At 41.6% G+C, this 12,150-nt stretch overlaps 1 protein-coding gene across 22 annotated transcripts in view; it reads right to left on the bottom strand.

Annotated features, from left to right (window-relative positions):
* The window catches only part of epb41l2 (erythrocyte membrane protein band 4.1 like 2), a 53,170-nt gene that overhangs the window by 19,124 nt on the left and 21,896 nt on the right, over positions 1 to 12,150 (bottom strand). For all 22 annotated transcript variants that reach the window (XM_035995280.1, XM_031322027.2, XM_031322023.2 and 19 more), the window contains exons 5-13: positions 9,377 to 9,481; positions 9,161 to 9,203; positions 6,320 to 6,395; positions 3,131 to 3,227; positions 2,896 to 3,020; positions 2,563 to 2,650; positions 1,138 to 1,290; positions 825 to 922; positions 144 to 316 (exon numbers count right to left, since the gene is read on the bottom strand). In XM_035995280.1, coding sequence (XP_035851173.1) covers positions 144 to 316; positions 825 to 922; positions 1,138 to 1,290; positions 2,563 to 2,650; positions 2,896 to 3,020; positions 3,131 to 3,227; positions 6,320 to 6,395; positions 9,161 to 9,203; positions 9,377 to 9,481 — 958 coding nt within the window. The remainder of the gene's footprint in view (positions 1 to 143; positions 317 to 824; positions 923 to 1,137; positions 1,291 to 2,562; positions 2,651 to 2,895; positions 3,021 to 3,130; positions 3,228 to 6,319; positions 6,396 to 9,160; positions 9,204 to 9,376; positions 9,482 to 12,150) is intronic.

Here is a 12,150-nt window from a genome sequence, read left to right as displayed (position 1 = left end):
ACACGCAAATCCCCCATCCACGGCCCCACTTCCATCTGCTCGTCATTCCTCCCACTCCTCTTTTTGTCCGTCTGTCCATTCACTAAACATTTTTAAGAGTGAATGCCATCTTTCTGCCTCTCTTTTTGTGTTGAGTGGGTTACCTCCATCCAGACTGCGGCTGATACGTTTGGATGAGGTGCGTTCAAAGTTGGGTGCAGGTCGGTCTATGAGGGAGCTGGCCACGCGGGTCTGTGCCTGGGTGCGCCCGCTGTAACGGAACTTGGAGCCCAGAGTCAAGAAGCGGGCCTTGGTGGGAGGTTCTGGAGCGTTTAACCTACAGACGAGAGACAGAGATAGAGGGAGGGGGACAAAGATGGGCAAATGTGAATTTTTAAACGTGTTACTTACAATACAATTTAACGTTCACATCTGTATGCACAAGAGAGGCAAACATTTTTTTCCAGGCAACTGTTCTCACAACAGGATATTAAAGCTTATCCCTCTCATCTCTTACACACACACACAAGCACACAGACGTACAAACTCACGGCAACTACGAAACACAATGATGAGCACCTGGTTCATCTTTTGTATGTGTATTAGTGTGTATGTATTGCCCCGGGCACCAGACTGGGTCAACAACCACAAGATACACACTCTCAGTCCTAACATATTCTCTGAAAAGAGACCCACCTAGCCTTTTGTGGAGTCTGATAAAGCACACTATCCTTCATTAAACATTATCCAACAAGCTGTTTTACCCTAAACCTAAACTACAGACTGGCAATCTGTGAAATCCATGAGCATACGCAGGACGCGTGCTTCATAGTGCGTATTTCTACCTGAAGAAACTGTGATTCTCCACACAGACTTTCCACAGCCTTTTGGCAGATCGATGATTCTGGAGTTTGAATCCCACCGTGCTCTCAAACTGCTCCGTCTATCAAAGAAACATATAAACAACAGAAATGATGACATTTTTTATTAACCGCAGAAGAAACTACCTCAAACAGTACAGTATGTTAGGAGCACTCCGTTATGTTGACACTACAGAGAATAACTCCATGAGCTGCATTCTTTTGCGTCGGGCAGAGTAAATCTCAGTATTTACAGCCTGTGTGTGCGTGTGTGTACAGTATGTGTCTGGGTACATACCTCTCCTGGCCTGATCTTAATGTAGAAGTTGTTCCTCTTGTATGAAATCTTGAGTATTTTGGGCCAAGCGAAACGATTTATCCGGAGCCTGTCTTTGTAAACCAGGAGTCCGTTGGCGCACACGCCTAGCATGATGTCCACACCCTCAGAGTCCTGTAATAGTCAAGATTCAGACAAAACACATGTTATCATCTATTTTTATCTGTGGAACATCTGTATATGCTGCCTGGTTGTCTAAATCAGATCATACTGTACATCAATTGATTTCTAAAGTAGTCTGCTTAAGGGCAACAGAAACTCAATTACTGCACACACACACACACACTGTCATTCAGAACAACTGTGAACCTCTCTAACATGGTTAGCGCACAGACTAACTTACTAACAAAGCTTTTAAGTCCAAGGCCATCTGGTAATGGTAAGGGGGGGGTATTGATTACAGTAGTAAAATCTGTTGAACTAATGGAGGATGCAATATGTGGACAATGGACCGTTTGCCTGGGAAACACAACCATGTCACATGGCCTTGACATGCTATCAGCTGCTCATCGATCTCTGTGCTCCTAGTAGATACATTTTAGCACTTTGTTCTCAGACACACTGACACAATGGATGCAGTAGGAAAACCATTTTCCTTCTTAATTGCAAATTGGGATTGGGAAATTTGTATCAGAATGGTTCAAATGTGTCAAATTGTATTTCTATTAAACATACAGTTCGTGCATTTGTGTTTGTTCAATATCATTCTGATAAAATAGTATTTGACATATAGTATTTAAAAGGGTTTCTCTAGGGGCCATGGGGTCATGAAACGTGCACAACAAGTTAATGGTGAAGGGCAGAAAATAGATCTGGCCCTTGAATTCCCACAACTTTGGTATGCCAGAAAAAAAGATGTGCAACATTTGAAACACTCTCTGCTGCTCTCATCTTTTCCCCTGGTTCCCTCTCTGTGTTGCAAACAAGTGGAGCACGCTCTTAAAGGGGACTCGCCTCTTTCTCTCTTTCAAGGATCTGTCCCCATCTCACTCTAACCTTATGTCCGTCATGTCTTTGTCTTCTCTGTATTCTCGATCTCACATCCTATCTTTCTATTTTCAGACTCCCTCTCTCTCTCTCGCTCTCTCTCTCTCATGCATATTTCCCCCTATTTTTTTCTGCCCGTCTTGCACAAAAATACTCAGCACATGGAAACATGCACGCACTCTGCTGATGACCTGCTATCCCAGTGAGAGAGACTGGCTGTTCCCATGGCAATGGCCTCCCTGAGTATTTGTACAGCTGACACACACAGATGCAGTGACACAAACACACTCTTTTCACATCAAAGAAACTGTGCAAATCTCCTGATGTTAACAACAATGGAGAGGAGATGAGAGGAGAGGAGAGGAGAGGAGAGGAGAGGAGAGATTAATTTATTCATACCTTAGCATGGTGCAGGTCCACCCCGTACATGGACAGTTTCTTGGCATTTTCTAGAAACTGTGTGTCGGCCTGTGCTGGTGTCATTCCCCTAAACACCCAGAAAAGGTAAATCACTACAAACTCCCTCAGATTAACAATAGCATCGTGGCATACATAAATCCATAATGTTTGAATTATACAGTACATGAAAAAGATCCAGTCATGCTCCATTTACTACAGGTAACAGGTATGTTATAAACATAAGTAAACATATCTACAGCTTTCAATGACAAGTAAAAGACATGTATACTTGTCCCGGACTACTTTTGACTGCGTGGCTCTGTTCTCTCTGACCTGTGAGACTTGTGGAGTTCAAGAATTTTCTCCTCCATCTCTTTGCTCTGATTGGGCGCAAAGGTCAGCTGACTGACGTTGTCCAGAGGCCGAGGCTGGTCGGGTTCATAGTCACCAACTTCAGCCTGTAAACATAAAAAAGAGATATGTACACAGGGAAAGTCACTTGTGGAAACTGCACACCACACATAAGCACAGACATACAGTGCTTACATCCATACATAGTGTGTTCTACCTGCAATGTGTATGACCCCAGCAGAGCGTGAGTGACAAAAGAGCAAGGCAGTCGACCCGAAGCCACATCTTCACGGAGCTGCAGACACAACAGGTATCTACAAGAGAGAAAAGGGTAAACAGGTTGGGATTTTGTTGAATTAAACGTACAATATGTAACTTTCTGCCGCTAGGGATCTCTCAACCATAACAATGGATTGTAAACACAGACGTTTGATGACGTTTGAAAGTTGCGTGGCATTATGGGAGTTTTTATTGCTAAACGCTATCGTCGATTAGAATGCATCTGTTCACGGACGAGTTTACCCATTCAAGGTTTATTCACGTTACGTTTATTCATGTCATGCTAATAAAATAGCTGCAGTTTCCCCAAAATAATTACGTTTTTCTTGATTCAATCTGTATTGGTAGCTAGCTGACCATGTTCGAACATCTCCCAGCTGCCCAATCTCCCCCTTCACTTTTCTGTAATCTTAACTATTCTTTTGGTGCTCAAACCACCTTTTGTCTGGTTAATTTAGCTAGCTAACTGTAAAGACAGCTAAACGCGAAGGGGGGAGAAATTCGGCAAGGAGGAGATTTTCGGTACAAACACCGGTAGCTAACATTATGGATGGCCAATGTTGTGACTAGGATGCCTGGTTCTGCTATTCTCTGTTTCCCGACGGTTCATTAAACTGCCGTTAGCGTTGTTAGCACCCGGCACCGGCTGGGGCTAACGGTAACTAGCTATTGCTACATGTCCCGGCTGTGTGGTCAGCTATCATCCCGAATTAAGTCTCTTTGTGCTGGGGGAGTGAGGCAGGCAGAGCGGGGTGTGCTAGCTGGCTAGCATTAGATTAATCGTCTATCTAGCTATACAGTTAACGTTAACGTTACTAGTGGACTTATTCGTGGGTTAGCGCAGTGCTGCTTTTATCGTATTGAACGATGTTTTAACCCTATAATGTTATCCACCAAGCATTAGCTAGCATTAACGTTAGCTACTTGTCAACCAGCACATACATTGTAGTAACATTAAGCTGGATTAATATTGATATGTATCAATAAATAAGGTTTCTGCTGTATTACTGTGTTGCAAAGTGGCATGTAATTAATCACAAAATGATGCCTTTTGGCAGAAAAAGCAGTGTTACCCGTATTTGTTTCTGTGACATTGTATGATTTACAATTACTCTCGAACGTAGCATCTGGGTGCCCGTGTTTTAGCGGAAGTTACGAGTAACTAGATGGTGAAAGGTTATATGATGACACTGACGGGCGACTAAATGAAACGTGACGTGTCTGAAAATAAATCAACAGATTTCTCTGGGTTTGCCATTTGATGGAAACATTTGGGATAGTGTAACTACACAACTCAAAAAAATATATAACATAGGTATGGTCGTTTTTAGACATTTTATAGCAGAAAAGTTACATATTGTACCTTTAGGTCTAATAAAAAAATAAAATAAAAAAAAAACGTTTTAAGCCTTTCTTTTAACTGAAACCGGCTCCATTGTTCATGATAATAATAAAGCAATCCGAGCAGCCAAATTGCCTCCTGTGAGGCCCGAGCACAGGGTCAGCTGGTGCGGATTAAATGTCTTTGTTGGTGCTGTGTTTGTTGTAGAATTTTCTGAGTGTGCTGGTACACTGGTTTGTTGGGATAACCGTATGTCTAATCCTCACCATGACATACTCAAACTCAGTTGCATAACATGTGTTTGCAGTTAGTGAACTGTCCAGTGGTTGTGTGGATTTACGACATCCCCTGCTGTAAACCTTCATGGGAAATCTTATTATGTGAATGGAGCTTCTGTATGAATGATTCATTCAGACACCTCAGGGTGCTGGTAAATGCATCATCCTGGCTGCCGAAAAATGTGATTCAAAGTCACTTTGGCAGGACTTGCTGACATGGAGGCTTAAAGCCCAGTCATCCAGTACCAGAGCTTCTCTTCACTGGGCAAATAGATTGCCCCAGGACAGTATTGGATTTTACCATGTTAAAATGGGTTATTGCAGAATGAAACATAATTAAAAACAATCTTAAATGAAAGCCATTACTTTCTATGTATATATGAATACATACAATCATACAGGCTGAGGCAAACCCTGTGAAAAACAGGCATGGAATTGTATTACATCTCTCAACTGAAACTTAACAAAAGATGAATAGGCTAAAAAGTACACACCTATCATGTTGGAGGAGAAATAGCAGTTACTGGAGCAACACAATGCAGGTCAGTTGTTGGTACTTATCTGGGTGAGTGTATGCGTGCAGTGAGTGTCCTCGCTTAGCCTTTAGCTACAAACCATCGGAGAAGTTGTTCGCTCCATTAGACATACACTCCAACCTAAATGCTGTGTGCTTGAAGCATGCCCGTGTTTGTTGTGTGCATGCATACGCACACAATGCACTGCAATGAATAAGCAATGTGTACATTGCCAACTTGTGTGTTTTTTTTTTAACTTTTGCTGTATTGTGGGGCATAGACATGAAAATCAACTTTCAAAGTGAAATTTTAAATCTGCACCAAGCAATATTATTTATGTTAACAATGGGTCAAATGATTATGTGTAATGTGAAGGGGATCACTTACTCACTACTAACAACCCCACAGAGAATTATCACCCAATTCTGCAGCTCACCACACTTCTGTGGAGCCTTTTAGCATCTTTCAGCGCATTGTTTTTGGTTTTAGAGCACACAACTTTAATGCTTCAGTTCACTCTTACTGTCAGCAATGGTCTGGCTACGCCGCCTATCTATTCGGAGATTGGGAAAAAAAAAAAACGCTCTGGCTTGTTTGTGTTTCTTTAAACCAATCACAATCGTCCTGGGCGGCGCGAAGCCCCGACAGCGGAGATAGTGAGATGGGAGGACAGGTCAGGCTTTATCCCAGCAAATGTACATCTGTTCAGCCAGACTAGTGAAGACCAAAAAAAAAAGAGCTGAAAGAAAGAGTGAATGTTGGACTTACATTCATCAAGTGGAGAGAAAACATCACTCCAAATAAATGTTATTCCGTGTCTGCTGAAAGTGTAAACATCTGTTTGCTAACAAATTAACTGTAACAACTTCAAAAGGTGATGTGTCGGTGTTTGTTTACAGTTTGTTTTTTCACTGCCCAAAATTTCCATAAGAATTCTATTAATGCAGGTTTAAGTAAACATTGGTACATCTCTAACATGTGTGTGTGTGTACCTGGTAATGTCTTCAGTGAGCAGTGAGGGGTCGGGCGGGTAGAATTTGACGTTGAATACAAACTGCCAGTTGTTACCTGGAGAAAGAGAGATGATGTTTAGAGTCAGTTCCAGCACAATAACATTATGTATAATAAGTACAGGACTAGAAAAACTAAAATGGGAGTCGTGGGTTATCTTTATTTCTATGCAATTCCATCCATCCCTCTGCCCATCTGTGTGTGTCTTTGAGAGAGAGAGAGAGAGAGAGAGAGAGAGAGAGAGAGAGAGAGAGAGAGAGAGAGAGAGAGAGAGAGAGAGAGAGAGAGAGAGAGAGAGAGAGAGAGAAGTCAGTGTGAGCGACGGCAACTAATATAGAACAGCTTTTCGATAGAACTAAGCCCCCCCACACCACACACACATTGCATGACCTCATTCTGGGTTCATCAAGTACCAGACTGTAATCTTTATCATGATGATAATCAGAAACAAAGACACGCAACATCACCATTATATCTTCATCATTGTGTCATAATACGGTTTCCTTTTGGATTACCTATCAGTCTTCATTTGGCTCCAATTTCCTATTCTCATTCCCACAGGAGGCCACATTGCCCTGCCTGCTACTTTCTCTGTCTCCACCCAACAACACGCGTGAACACACACCGAATATAAGATGGAGATCACGTCGTCTGGAAAATTCCAGAGAAGCTGACATCGGATCAAGACCATTTCCTCCTCCAAGGTCACACACAAGTCCATGTTAATGCACACACACACACACACACACACACACACACACAGCTGCATCCCAGAGGGAGCAGGGAGAATGGTGCACACTGTGAAGTGACATGAGGAAACTCAACAATGACACAATTTAACTGAGGAAAAGATGCAACACGTGAGGTAAAAAAAAAAATAAGGTTTTTGCACATTCTTTCCACAGATTTCATTTTTGTCGCTTAATATACGGAAATGGAAAATCTTGAGTGCAGATAGTCCCGTTTCCTAGCCTGTCTGAGTATGGATGTGTGTTGGTGTATGGGATATGTGTCTGGGAGTGAGATTGAGTTTGTATGTCTTGTTACCAGCACCAAGTGCTTTGGGAGTCTCTCGTGACAATTTCATCTTTCCACAAGATCATGTGCCATCCATAAATCTCCACGACACACAGAATATACACGGATACATATACACACCCTATCCCTCATCTCTCTACGTCCGCTACACTCTTCCTGGCAACAATTCATCGCTTATCATCCTCAGGTCTTTCCCAACCAGCCTTTTTTGGGTGGCTTATTCTATTAAAGGTTATTTTTCTATATAGTATAAAAAGTATGAATGTGACTTGCATAAAAATGAAAGAATTTGACCATAGATAATACAATATGCTTGCCCTTATGATCCTATACTTTAGCGTAGAATTGGCTGCAAATGTACCATGTCAGTGCACGGACAGTATCGGCACACCCAACACCATAAAGGTTAGTTTGATTGCGGAGAGAACATGTGTGCTGCTGTTAAACATTAACATCAGCCACACGCACTAGAGAGATCTACTGCCTGGACTAAATCCAGACTCCAAGGCCTTAAGGCCTTGCTGTTTGGCTTCCAGGGACATTCAGCCTGACTTTGAGAGCGAGACGAAAACTTGTTCTCATTATCTGTCAAAGTCACATCTAAGAAGGGGCTCTATTTTTGGTGCCATTTGTTGTGCAGACAGCTAAGATTTTGGGGTTCAAGTTTCATCGGTCCTAGTCTGGTATGTGACGCAGGGGTGGTGATGGTAGCTTAGAGCAGAATAGTGTCAAACCATTGTGTGGTGCTGTGTCTGTATACACACACACATATCCTACTCACATGATACAGCCTCTCTCTAACTATAAACATTCACACACATACCAAAAAAATGTACACACATGAAAACATGCTGCTGGTTGCATACCACTCACCCGTGAACCACAGGAACACACAGCGACACAGCCACAAAAACGCACGTGCACACACACGCGCGCGCGCACACACACACACACAAAGAACACTTTATGAGCCAAAATTATATGTTTTTACAAAGCCTTCCTCCTAAAAAGTGCAACCTGAAGTGCTGGGCTGTGTCTTAAAGCCTGTTTTGACTTATACTGTAAAAAAAAAAAAAAGAAGATGCAAAAAGAAACTGCAAAAGGAAATAAGTAAAGCTTTTCATTAAGAAAAGTAAGCTAAAGTTCTTGGCATATTCGTCAAAATCCCTCAGGAAAATAACAACAGGACAGCAACAAATAATAGAAAAACAGCCCAATCACAAAATACTAAAACTTCTCATTAAATCCTTAACAACAACCTGATAATCTAAATTCTAACAAGATCCCGTTTGTCATTGTGCTCTGTACCGATGTCATCACAAATGGAGGATACCCTTTTTTAAGTGTTACGGGCACATGGCGGGCATTCAAAAATAAAACAAAGCTTTAACTATGCTTGGTTGCTGCACACACTTGATAGCCGTCGATCAACAAAAGGCGAGATGCCGCGCCGCGCCTTTATAAATGAACAACAGTTAATAAAGAGATCGATAAATAATGAAGCAGGGTGATCACACTTTGGCAACCTCCACCACGCTGCCAGCTCTGGCAAGGCTGCTGTCGTTTGTTTCGAATGTCTCCGGCTTTGTTGGACTGAAATGTGATGTTTTGTTTTTCCTTAAATATGGGGACACTTGAACCCTATTATTAATTCAGTATTTATATTTAATTCAGTGCCTATTGGCTTAGAAGCTAGGGTCCCTGTATGATGTGAAACATCTTGTTAAGGCAGGCAGAGATGGATGGATGGATGGATGGATGGAAGTTTAAAAAACAAAACTTACTGCGTATCTGTCTCTTGATTTCCTTAGTGGGATCCAACCAGCACTGGAGGGAGCGAGCGAGAGGCGGTGAGACACAGAGCAGGAAGAAAGTTAACCTCAATCATGAAACACTGTCACAAAACCCTATACAGACGTCCGTGTCTGCAGTTTCTATATGTTTACATTATGGACTTATTTGGCATACAGAACATCCTATGTATGTGTGGGAATGCATACCTTCTGTTCGTGGCTGTCTGTGTATGAGAGTCCAAAGTAGTCCTTCTCCATCAGGTTAAGATGTTCACACACCTTAAAGAACAGGTACTGGCCCTTGGCACGTTTCTGCAGCGAAAGAGAGAGATTCAAAACACAAGAATAAAGTTCGTACATTACTGTTCATTTTGATGGGAAAACAAAAGAAATCTACAAAATGACGTTTCCAAATATGATTGCAAGAATATGAGTACACTAGTAAAAAGAAAAACTAATTTTGTACGGTCTCGCGAGACATGTATAAAGTTCCCGTTCAATCCTCTATCAATGCATCTCTGTTTCTTCTGTTTTATTACATCTGTCCCATTATTGTCTCTCTCCGTCTCTCCATCTGTCTCTGGGCAACACATTCCTTCATGGGCCCGCTGGGGGCCTTAGTCCTAAAATCCTCCACACTCAACTATGACAATGACATTTAGCACACATCCATGCACGCAATGCGCGAGCGAGCGCGCAAACACACAACGGCGCCCTTTAGACAGACAGAAGGTCAGACAGAGAGCGGGTGGAAAAGGGAAAAGATGAGAAAGAATTAAATAATGTTCATTTCTTTTCCGTTTGTCAGCGCAGCTTCAGTCTAACACTGCGCACACACACACACACACACACATTCTTGTCCTGGGGACAGCTGGGGACATGCGCCACATTCACACACTAAGAGTGTAATTGCATTCTGAACGCCCGAAGAATGTGAGAATGTGACCTTTCAGGGTCTGGTGTCTGGTTTTCTGCCTCTAAGCAAGGCACTACCTGAACAATGGATGTCTGTCACATAGACATTATGATGTGAGAGGTTTAACTAATTTACTATATCAGGATCGTTGATCTACTGTTGACTATATACAGTAGAGCCGATATTATCGGCTGATATTAGGCATTTTCCAAACTTATCGGTATCGGCATTTATAATGGCCGATAAATGAATATTTAAAAAATAAAATAAAAACGGACGAAACACCCTTCAACCATGTTATGAGTGTTGGCGTTGCATAGTTTGTCCACCAGAGGGCACTCTACAACGTCCCTGTTGGCAACACTCGTGTTTGTATTTTTATACGTTTTGTTTATCAGAACTTTAATATATTTTGATGTTCCTCTGTTCTGTTGTGACAATAAAACACACACGTTTATTTTTAAACTGCATTATCATATTATTTTAGTGAGGGCTCATAAATAACGTTGAAATAACTAATGTTAGGGAAATCTGTTTATGTTTTGTTACACGTTCCTGGATCATTTTATATATTATATATATATATATATATATATATATAGGAATATCGGATTTTTAAATATTTTAAATTATTTGTATCGATATCAGCCCTAAAAATCCTTTATCGGTCGGGCTCTAATATACAGTACAAAGATGGCTTTTAAACACTTTCCCATTTTACAGCCTGTATTCCTAGCAACAGAAATGACTGTAAAAGTTGAATCCCTACAGTCACCAAGAACCAAACTGCTCGAAATGTGAGATTCATTCGAATGGATTCATTTGAATATCATGAAGAAGTCTAAGACCATAAACCGATCATATAAGAGCTAGATGGCTAAGATGTATTTTGTTTTTCTGTGTAAACATACACTGCTCCATGCATCAAACCTAAAGCAACTGTGTCTAATATCTGCAAACACTACTTGACTCATGTCTGAAACCTAATGAATTCTATGTAATGGTACTTAAACCGTGTGACACCAAAATCCTGCTGAAACCAATACTAATGGAATTCTTAGAAACAGCATTAAGACCATGTGACACTAAGACTCTCCTATGAAATCCAGCAAGAGGCAGAAAACCTCTGGACAAGATTTTCATTCAGGGCATTACAACTAATAAAAGATGCATTAAGTTATTACACTGGAATAGATTTGATGCCATTGGTTAATAAATAGGACAGATGGATAATAGAAGTGAAGAGTTTGAGTAGAAACTGGCGTGTGTGTGTGCGTGTGTGTGTGTGTGTGTGTGTGTGTGTGTGTGTGTGTGTGCATGTGTGTGTGCGTGCGTGTGTGTGTGTGTTATTGTGTGTGTTGGAGGCCTGCTGGGCAAAACAGAAAATTTAATCTCTGGAATGCATTGTGCATCTCTCCCTCTCGCGACCTAACTATGTGAGTGCGTGGAGAATGGGATGGATGTATATGTGTGTGTGTGTGTGTGTGTGTGTGTGTGTGTGTGTGTGTGTGTGTGTGTGTGTGTGTGTGTGTGTGTGTGTGTGTGTGTGTGTGTGTGTGACAATAGCAGCTAGTCGCAGTATCAGCGTTTTCGGTTGCAAGACAAAGCAGCTAGTGTTCAAACAACCGTAGACACTCACAGGCACGCTGTTGGGCGTTGGCACTACTGTAGATTAGGGTAAAAGGGGTTTCGCTTTGGTAAAGTTGCCAGTTGAAATCCCCAAACCAAATGGGGAAACCGAGATCTGTTTAAAATGCCCCCTATTCTGTTGAGAGACCCTTGAACCAGGCACTTAACTGTTAACAGTTCCAGTGGACCTGGAAGGTGGCTATTCTGGGAAGCTTCCCACTGAATGTGAGTGAGTTTGGGAATGTGAAGAGGAGTTGCTTAAAAAAAAAAAAAAAAAAAAAATAGTGAATGCTGCTTGGAAAAAGTTTTTTAACCAGAAGATGTGGAAATAATGAGAAAAACACTCCTGTAAAAAAGGACCATCGGATAATAAGCGATAGTGGAGAGACATTTCTGGTCAAATTATTTATTCTTATCTCACACTAGATTTTTAGTA

This window comes from Sander lucioperca, chromosome 19 (genome assembly GCF_008315115.2).
Source record: "Sander lucioperca isolate FBNREF2018 chromosome 19, SLUC_FBN_1.2, whole genome shotgun sequence".
NCBI classification, from domain to species: domain Eukaryota; kingdom Metazoa; phylum Chordata; class Actinopteri; order Perciformes; family Percidae; genus Sander; species Sander lucioperca.
The sequence above is the reverse complement of the archived record's forward strand: the minus strand, read 5'-3'. Positions and strand labels throughout refer to the sequence as shown.